Source organism: Passer domesticus, unplaced genomic scaffold (genome assembly GCF_036417665.1).
Source record: "Passer domesticus isolate bPasDom1 unplaced genomic scaffold, bPasDom1.hap1 HAP1_SCAFFOLD_98, whole genome shotgun sequence".
Classification (NCBI taxonomy): Eukaryota; Metazoa; Chordata; class Aves; order Passeriformes; family Passeridae; genus Passer; species Passer domesticus.
This window is the reverse complement of record NW_026990192.1, coordinates 132,310-142,142: the sequence shown is the minus strand read 5'-3', so window position 1 is coordinate 142,142 and position 9,833 is coordinate 132,310. Positions and strand designations below refer to the sequence as shown.

At 55.1% G+C, this 9,833-nt stretch overlaps 1 protein-coding gene and 1 long non-coding RNA gene across 2 annotated transcripts; one reads left to right on the top strand and one right to left on the bottom strand.

The window, feature by feature from the left end:
- Window positions 1-351: 351 nt before the first annotated feature.
- On the bottom strand, window positions 352-4,811 carry LOC135293283 (uncharacterized). The gene is made up of 2 exons (XR_010355377.1): window positions 3,138-4,811; window positions 352-3,023 (listed from the first exon to the last, which is right to left on the bottom strand). It is a non-coding gene; the product is annotated as an uncharacterized LOC135293283 (long non-coding RNA).
- Window positions 4,812-5,437: 626 nt separating this feature from the next.
- Window positions 5,438-8,062, top strand: LOC135293272 (maestro heat-like repeat family member 5). Its single transcript, XM_064407265.1, has 7 exons — window positions 5,438-5,886; window positions 6,201-6,265; window positions 6,368-6,700; window positions 6,886-7,034; window positions 7,292-7,439; window positions 7,651-7,834; window positions 7,929-8,062. The coding sequence occupies exons 1-7, from the start codon at window positions 5,769-5,771 to the stop codon at window positions 8,060-8,062; spliced, it is 1,131 nt and encodes a 376-aa protein (XP_064263335.1). The 5' UTR covers window positions 5,438-5,768.
- Window positions 8,063-9,833: the final 1,771 nt, after the last annotated feature.

Below are 9,833 nucleotides of genomic sequence, written 5' to 3'. Positions count from 1 at the left end.
GGGCTGTGCCCGGGCTGGCTGCAGGCAGTGCCCCAGCCCTGCTGGGCTGGCAGAAGAGCTGCTCATCAAGAGAAATGTGCTTTTGAAGCTCTTCTTGCTTACCAGGAGCTGCCTCTGTGCCAGGAGCCCAGCCCAGCTCAGCAGCACAGACATAGCACAAGGACTTTAATGACCTTAATTGCTTTGTGAGCCACTCAGGAGCAGGAGGTGGAGCTTCCTTGTTCCGGAGTGACCCATTGTAAGAGACCTCTGGGGAGCGCGGTGACCCGGAGTGCGGTGAACAGGAGCAGGCAAACAGGGTCACAGCAGTTCGCGCAGGCAGGGCAAGCAGGCAGGGCTGCAGGTTCCAGCTAGTTTGGTGAAGTATTGTTTTATTGGTTGATTGATCTTGGGCTTTCTCCTAAGCAATGGTTTTAACCCGGTCAAAATCCGTGGTTGGTACAAGTGTATATGACCAAGTAGAGCCCTCCAAAAAGGATGTGTCCGTACAGACCCATTCCTGCCCGGAGTGTTTGAGCTTATCAGTGGCTTCAGGGGATGTTATGGAGAAGGCCTGCCTGAGGTGTGAACAAGTGAATGACCTCCTTTCGCTAGTGGCTGAGCTTAGGGAAGAAGTTGAAAGGTTAAGGAGTATCAGGGATAGTGAAAAGGAAATAGACTGGTGGAGTTCAGCCCTTACATCTTTAAGGGAGGCCCACCAGGAGTCAGAGGGCTCATGTGTCTTTCACTCTCAGGCAATAGAGGGGCACCTGGTAGATGAAGGGGAGTGGAAATGGGTCCCTGCTCGGGGTGGTAATAACAAAAAACCCCTCCTGCCCCCCATCCCCTAGCCAGGTGCCACTTCAGAATAGGTATGAGGCACTGGATCTAGACAGCCAGAGAGATGATTTAGAGGAAAATCATCTACCCAGTGAGCCTCCCAGTTATGACTTGCCTAAAAAGAGGATTACCACCTCTAATGTCAAGAAAAAAAGAAGGGTAATCGTGATGGGTGATTCCCTTCTGAGGGGGACAGAGGGCCCCGTATGTCGACCTGACCCATCCCACAGGGAGGTCTGCTGCCTCCCTGGGGCCCAGGTACGAAACATCACTGAGAAACTTCCTAGGCTGATTCAGTCCTCTGATTATTACCCACTGCTGATACTCCAAGCTGGCAGTGATGAGATTGAAAAGAGGAGTGTCAAGGTGATTAAAAGGGAGTTTAGGCCACTGGGTCAAGTGGTTGATAGGACAGGTGCACAGGTAGTGTTCTGTCCCTTTGGTGGCAGAGAAAAATAATGAAAGGAATAGGAAAACTCATATCATTAACAAATGGCTCAAGGGTTGGTGTTATCGGCAAAATTTTGGATTCTTTGATCATGGAGCAACCTTTATGGCACCTGCTCTATTGGAATCAGATGGGGTACATCTCTCTGTTAAGGGTAGGAGGTTTTTAGCTCATGAACTGGCAGACCTTATTGAGAGGGCTTTAAACTAGGTTTGAAGGGGGAAGGGGATGCAGCTGGGCTGTTTGGAAGCAGGCCCAGGGGTGGTAAGACTGTGTTAGGGGAGAAATCAGCAGCCCAGCTGAGATGCATGTATACCAATGCACGCAGCATGGGTAACAAACAAGAAGAGCTGGAGGCCATGGTGCATCAGCAGGACTATGATGTAGTTGCCATCACAGAAACGTGGTGGGATGACTCACATAGTTGGAGCAGTGCACTGGATGGCTACAAGCTCTTCAGAAAAGACAGAAAAGGGAGAAGAGGTGGAGGGGTGGCCCTTTATATTAGGGAGGTTTTGGATGTCACAGGTATTGAGACTAATGATGATGAAGTTGAGTCCCTATGGGTAAAAATTAAGAGGAAGGCCAACAAGGCTGACATCCTACTGGGAGTCTGCTATCGTCCACCCAACCAGGATGAAGAGGTGGACAACTTATTCTATAAACAACTGAACAAAGTCTCAGGATCATCAGCCCTTGTTCTTGTAGGTGACTTCAACCTACCAGACATCTGCTGGGAACTCAATACAGCAAAAAAACAGCAATCTAGAAGGTTTTTAGAATGTGTGGAGGATAACTTTTTGTCACAACTGGTGGGCAAACCCACCAGGGGAGGGGCTATGTTAGACCTATTGTTTACAAATAGAGATGGACTGGTAGGTGATGTGGAGGTTGTAGGCCGCTTGGGGCATAGTGATCATGAAACTATAGAATTCTCAATAATTGGTGAAATAAGGAGGAATATCAATAAGATCTCTACACTGGACTTCCGGAGGGCAGATTTTGGCCTATTTAAAAGACTTGTCCAGAGAATTCCTTGGGAAACAGCCTTTAAAAACAAAGGAGTCCAGGAGAGATGGGTGTGCTTCAAAGCAGAGATCTTGAGGGCACAAGAACAGACTGTCCCTGTGTGCCAAAAGATGAGTAGAGGAGGCAAACGTCCAGTCTGGATGAGTAATGAGGTTTTGAAGGAACTTAGAAATAAGAAAAAGATGTATCATCTTTTTAAGGAGGGAGTGATTTCTGAGGAATTATTTAAGGGTGCTGCCAGGGCATGTAGAAAAAAAATTAGGGAGGCCAAAGCTCAGTTTGAACTCAACTTGGCAACTTCTGTTAAAAATAATAAAAAAAGTTTTTACAAATATATTAATGGTAAAAGGAAGGGTATAACCAACCTCGGTTCCTTATTGGATGGAGCAGGCAAACTAGTTACTAAAGATGCGGAAAAGGCGGAAGTGCTTAATGTTTTCTTCACCTCAGTCTTTAGTGGTAAGACAGCTTATCCTCATGACAACTGTCCTCAAGGGTTGGTAGGTGGTGCCAGGGATCAGAATGGTCCTCTTATTATCCAAGAGGAGGCAGTCAGAGAACTGCTGGGACACTTGGATATTTAAAAATCAATGGGACCAGATGGGATTCACCCTAGGGTGATGGAGGGAGCTGGCAGATGAGGTTGCCAAGCCGCTCTCCATCATTTACCAGGAGTCGTGGCTCACTGGTGAGGTTCCAGATGATTGGAAACTGGCCAATGTGACACCTGTTTACAAAAAAGGTGGTAAGGCGGATCCTGGCAATTACAGGCCAGTTAGCCTGACCTCAGTACCAGGTAAGATGGAACAGTTCACACTGAGTGCTATCACACAACACTTACAGCATGGCCAGGGTATCAGAGCCAGTCATCAGGGGTTACGAAGGGTAGGCCATGTGTGACCAGCCTGGTCTCCTTCTGTGACCAGCTGACCCGCCTGGTGGACGCAGGAAAGGCTGTGCATGTGGTCTATTTAGACTTCAGCAAGGCCTTTGATACTGTCTCCCACAGCACACTCCTGGAGAAGCTGGCAGCCCACGGCTTGGACAGGAGCACTCTTGGCTGGGTTAGGAACTGGCTGGATGGCCGGACCAGAGAGTGATGGTGAACGGTGCTGCATCCAGCTGGCGGCCAGTCACCAGTGCTGTCCCTCAGGGCTCTGTGCTGGGACCAGTCCTATTTCATATTTTTATAGACGACATGGATGAGGGCATCGAGTCCTTCATTAGTAAATTTGCAGCTGACACTAAGCTGGGAGCTTGTGTTGATCTCCTGGAAGGAAGGAGGGCTCTGCAGAGAGACTTGGATCAGTTGGATGGATGGGCAGAGTCCAGCAGCATGAAGTTTAATAAGTCTAAGTGCCAGAGTTCTACGTTTTGGCCACAAAAATCCCCTACAATGTAACAAGCTGGGGACAGTGTGGCTGGACAGTGTTCAGGTGGAAAGGGACCTGGGGGTGCTGGTTGACAGCCGGTTGAATATGAGCCAGCAATGTGCCTTGGTGGCCAAGAAGGCCAATGGTATCCCGGCCTGCAGTAGGAATTGTGTGGCCAGCAGGAGCAGGGAGGTCATTGTTGCCCTGTACTCGGCGCTGGTGAGACCACACCTTGAGTACTGTGTCCAGTTCTGGGCCCCTCAGTTTAGGAAGGATGTTGAGATGCTTGAGCACGTTCAGAGGAGGGCAACAAGGCTGGTGAGGGGCTTGGAACACAAGCCCTATGAGGAATGTTTGAAGGAACTGGGGTTGTTTAGCCTGGAGAAACGGAGGCTTAGAGGTGACCCTATTGCTCTCTACAACTTCCTGAAGGGAGGTTGTAGACAGGTGGGGGGTTCAGTCTCTTCCACCAGGCAGCGACTGACAGAACAAGAGGACACAGTCTCAAGATACGTCAGGGAAGGTACAGGTTGGATATTAGGAAAAAAAAGTTAACCAAAAGAATAATAAAGTACTGGAATGTTCTTCCCAGGGAGGTGGTGGAATCAGTATCTTTGGATGTGTTTTAAAAATGGTGGAATATGGCATTTGGTGCTATAGTCTAATTGAGGTGTTGGGGCATAGGTTGGACTTGATGATCCTAGACATGTCTTCCAACCTCATTATTCTGTGGTTCTCTGAAAACCTTGAAAATTATCAGCGGGCTCTGGAAAACTTTTTAAAAAAATCAGAAATGGATGTAGCTCTGTGAATTTTCAGGCACAGCTCTTTGGATCTGGAGGAAATATTTGCTTTGCATCAGCTAAGACATAGACAGACACACAGCAAATGGAGCACTGAACATCACAGACTGGGCTAGTGTTTTTCCCAGAAGAGCTGACAGAAGATCACAATGAAACACTACAGTGCCCCTGAAAAATCCAATTGTCCAGGGAAACTCAGCAGCTGATGGTGTTGTGGTGCTACTGCCAATCCCTTCCATGAGCAAATCATTTCAGGACTGACTAACAGCCTCTGCCTTCTCACAGACACCAAGTGGTGCAGCAGTGCTCCAGGTGCTGCTGCCAACAGCCCCTGCAGGGAGAAGCACAGCCCCCAGTGCACGTGGGCTTTGGCTCCCTGTGGCACACAAGCCCCCCGGGGCACAGGTCTCTGGGGCAGGAGAGGGGCAGCAGTGCTGCCAGGGCTCGGGGGGTGGCAGCTCTGCTTGGGTGGGCACTCTGCCACACCTGCTGATGGCAACGCTGCCCGGGCCCCAGGGCTCAGAGCAGCATTGGTGCCCTGGCCCACACGTTCCCTGTGCCTGTCACAGCCGCGGGTTTAGGATGGCCAGCAGCCGGGACGTGTCCCAAGGAGGCCGTGCCAGCTTCCGTGGAAGGCCCCGTGCCCTTGCCAGCGCGGCTGCCTCGGCAGCCCTGGGGGCTCCTTCTGCTGCCCTGAGCCTGCAGAGCAGGGCAGCGTTTGCTGATGGGCTGAGCCCTTCCTAAAGATCCTGTCGGGCTGCCTTAGACACTTGGGGCCAGGGATTCCTTCCAACCAGGGCCACTTTGGGTGGGCTGGGGGCGGCCCCAGGGCAGGTGGCAGTGTGTGCAAGGGCCCTTTGTGACACGCTGCAGCACGGTCACCGTGGCATGGAATGGAGGAGTGTGTCCTTTGTGACACGTGGTGACATAGGAGCTGGTGGTGACAAGAACACTCCACAGCGCTCAGAGCAGGCGACGGGACAGGACGGGACAGAGCGGTGCTGTGAGGAGCCCCCGCACAGCGCACTCATTCATACCTGACCCGGAGCTTTTCTGAGGTGTTGTTCCTGCAGCTGACCTCGAGGCCAGACTGTGGGACTTGCTGACCTGAGTAATTTACCAGGAATCTCCTGTCATTGTGGCAGGAGCGCCCAAGACTAGAGTGCAGGACTTGCTGTCCTGCAGCTACCCTGAGACCTCTCTGTCTCAGAAATCTTCAAGGCACAACTGAAATTGCTGACTTGGCAATATCCTGAGGCATCTCTCTAGAAGGTGCCTTCAAGGCTGGAAGGTGGAATGGCAGGCAGATTTTTCAGCCTGTTCAAATGCTTCCGGGGGAAAAATAAGAAAGGCCCTGGAGCTGCTTCAGGAGAGCAACTTGAAGAGCCAGCGCAGATCCAGACACTGCAGGACGGTGAGTGGCAGAGCTGGGCCGTAGGACTGGAGCCTGCAGCCAGCCTGGCCCCATTCCGTCCCATCCCATCCCATCCCATCCCATCCCATCCCATCCCATCCCATCCCATCCCATCCCATCCCAAGGCATCCCATCCCCTGGGGACATGCCCATGGACAGGACGGAAGAGGGCCCAGGCAGACACCCCGCAGTGGCCGTGCCCCATCCCCCTGGGGCATCCCGGGGCTGTCCCTGCCTGGGGAGCGCAGGGCTGGGCTGTGTTCTCCGGCCTCTCCCACAGCCCCTCAGCTCTGGCTGTGCTCGCTCTTTGCCAGATGCAGCCATGGAGCGCACACAAGAGCAGCAATCCAGCCGTGGCCACTTCCGCAGAACAGCGCAGGTACCTGCAGCCATGCCCACCTGGGCTGGGCCTGCTGTCCCTGCTCAGCCAAGCACTACACTTGGAGCATTCCTGGCTTCCCTGTCCTTTATTCTTTGGCAGGTGTTCCGAAAATTCCCGCACATTCGGCGTAGAAAGACCAACACCACAGCAGCTGAGGGCCCAGCTGAGCCTGACTCGGGGCTGACCCAGCTCCAAGCAGAGCCTGATGTCAGCCCAGATTCAGCTGGGCTCTCGCAAGACTTGGACACCTCAGGGACTGAAACCTGGCCACAGGCTCTTCCCACATCAGTGACTGAGGATGGAGTCATAAAAAACACTGACAATGAAGAGATTGAGGCCTTGAAAAATACTGGAGCCATGCCCACTTCTCCTGAGATTTGTGCTTCCACTGTGGATTTTTTCCAGGACAGTGCTGTTCCTTATCAGCAGCAGGTAAGCAGCCTGGGGCCAGGACTGGAGGCCTCCCAGGGCCGTGTGTCCCCTCAAGCCTCGGTCACTGGGCCCCCTCAGCCTTTGAGGCCAGTAGATTGTGACGGGAAGGGAGGCACTTCTTGGGGGGAACCTGGGGAAGTTGCTCCCATAGACAGCGCTCCAGGTCTTCCCCATGCCTCCTCCAGGTGCCAGCCATGGTGAAGAACATCCACCAGAATCTCATGTCCCACGTCACTGTGGATGCCAGGCTGCACAGTGACATTGTGAGGCTGGCTGAGGAACACCCTGCAGACGTGGCGCTGACCCTCCTGCACTGTGCCCCAACGTGTGACAGGTACGGGGCCCACGAGCCTTGAGAACTCAGGGCTCACCAGCCTTTAGTGCCCGTGGCCCATCACAGCCTGTCCAATGGGCTCTGCCAGACAGGTAGAGAGCTCCAGGACCCTCGGGCCCCTCTCTTTGCCCAGCCTGCTGCCAATGCTCCCTCCCTGCCCCTCAGGGCACCGGGGCTCAGTCACCTGTGCCCCCACAGCTGCACAGGGCATGGTACTGTGACTGAGATTCCCCTGACACAGAGCCCTGATCCCACAGAGCTTCTGCAATGATGTGGAGAGCCATAGGCTCATCACAACCAACAATGGAGAAGGTGCTGGCAACACTGCTCTGTGTGATGGAGGATTGGCCTGTGCACAGCACATGCACCTCCGATGGGGACAACAAGGACGTTTTTGCCCTGGCTGTGAGTTTCTGGAACTGGCCTTTGCTTGCCACCTGGTTGCCTCTCCAGCAGCTCTCCATCCTCTCCCTGCCTCAGTCGCTGGGATGAAACTTGGTCTAGGGGCAGACTCAGGGGGCACTAGGCCCACTGCTCCCCCTGCATCTGCCCTTGGGCCCTGCCCCATGGACACCAGGGCACTGAGCGCTGTCTTCTTGGGCTGCTTCTTCTGCAGGCAACTCTGGTGATCTGGGTCATTGTGCCTAAATGCCATGAGGCCATGATCCTTCATTCCTCCCGCCTGTTTGTGGCTCTGCTCTTCCATGTTGTCATCACCACACAGCAGCAGATGCCACCAGAGGAAGTTGAAAACTTCTGGAGAGCGTGCCAGGAGGAACACCGCCTTCCCAGCAAGCCCAGCAGGTCCCAGTCCTCCTGTCCTTCCCCTGCCCTTGTGGCCAGTGCCAGTGCTCCCAGTGTGACCTGGGCTTTGCTCTGCACACAGGTTTGCAGTGCAGGCCATGAAGGCTCTGCTCTGCCGACTGGAGTGTGACCAGGAGGTGATGGCTATGGAGCGTAAGTGTGGCTGGGACACGCTGCTGTGTGCTCACACCCAGCACTATGCCGTGGGTCTGCTGGCCAGGTGAGACCCCCTTCTCCTCCACACTGCCCCCAGCATTTGTGCCCTGTGCCCGGGTGCCCCACACAGTCCCTGTGGTCATGGGCCAGAGGGCCTTGTCACCAAGGGACGGCCAAGGAGACTGGAAAAGGCTGGGAGAGGAGGGTGCCCAGAAGGGGCCACCTCCCACAGCGCTCACATCCTCTCTAGGGATGCTGGGCAAAGACCAGACCTCTGTGAGTCAGTCCTGGGCAAGGTTTGGTCCCCCCACCTCAGGCTCTTGGTGTCTTTTTTCCCCTTCCAGAGAGATGCGCCGTGTCTCCCTCTCCTTGTGTTCTGGGATTGCTCTGCGCCTGCTTGGGCTGCTCAGCAGGGAGGAGCCACACTGGGATCTGCCCGGCCTGGCGTTCCTTGTGGAGGTGAGCCTGAAGGCCAGCGCTGCCTGGCTGAGCTGCCTCCCAGCTCTCTGCCCTCTCGTAGCCGCAGCTGCCTGGGACGGTGCCCGTGCCCTGTGCTGCTGCCTGGGCCCAGCCCTGTGCGGTTCCAGGCTCCTGCTGGCCGGGTGCCCTGTCACTGCCCTGTGCCTTTCAGGTCCTCGAGTGCCTGCACATGAGGGAATGTGCTGACAGCATCCTGGAGATCATGTCAAGGCACCTGAGGAACGAGTGCAGGGAGAGGCGTCGCCTGGCGCTCAGAGGCCTTGTGGTGCTCAGCAAGGATCCCTTGATGGTGAGAAGGGGCAGCGGCTGAAGCTGCGTTGGGGAAAGCAGCCCCATGGGCTGGCAGGGCTTCAGCAGCTGAGGCAGCTGCTCCCAGCTCTCCTGCCTCACCTGCCCCACTGCTTTGGGGCAGGCCTTTGGCCTGTGGGCCCTGCAGCAGCAGGGTGGGGTTGCAGTGCCAGGCTGGTGCTTCCCAGCACAGCATTGTGTTCCACACAGGCCAGGAGAATGGGCACTCTGTCTCCAAGCCTTCTGGAGCTGCTGGGTGATGCAGACGGAGAGCTGGTCGGCATGACGCTCTCTGTGTTCACTAATTTGCTCAAGAGCAAAGACATGCTGGTATCCAGCACCACTGCCCCGAAGCTGGCTGAGGCTCTCCTGCTGCTCTTCGACCACGTAAGGCTTTGTATCCCCAGCCTCGGGCACTGGGTGCTGCCCTGAAACTTTGTGCACTGTGGATTTTTGTACTCTTCAGGTGGGCCTGGAGTAGATGGCGCTGAGTTTCTTTCTTTCATTCAGGACAACAGCCATGTGCAGCTGCTCTCCCTTGACCTCTTCTTCAAGGTGATGGATTTGGTAGCAGAGGAGGGAAAAAAGCCTCTTAAGTCAGTGGTGTGCCAGAACCTTCCTGCACTCTTCTTCCACTGCCACGATGAGAATCAGCATGTGGCCGAGGTGAGGACTCGTGGGCTGCTGGTGTCCCCCTGGCAGGGGGCTGGGCTGCCGGCTGCCCTGCTCACATCCCGAGCTGCAGCCTCCTCCAGGCTGTGGCACAGGGATGTGAGTCCTGTGCCCTGGGCTGTGGGGCTATCTCTGGGTTTCTGCTGCTCTCCAGGCTTCTCGGGAAACGCTGCATTGTGCGGCCGGGTTCCTGAAGAGGAGGGATCTCAAAGAGCTGGTGGAGGCAGAGGAGCTGTTGGCGTTTGCCGAGGTGTTGGTAAGAACAGCCTTAAGAACCGGCGGGGCTGCGGGGCGGCCCCGCGGCTCCCCGGGCAGCAGCCGGCCCTCTGCCCCCTGCGGAGCCCGGCGCCAGCGGCTGCTGGCCGCGCCTCAGGGCTGTGCAGGCAGGGGAGGCCGGGG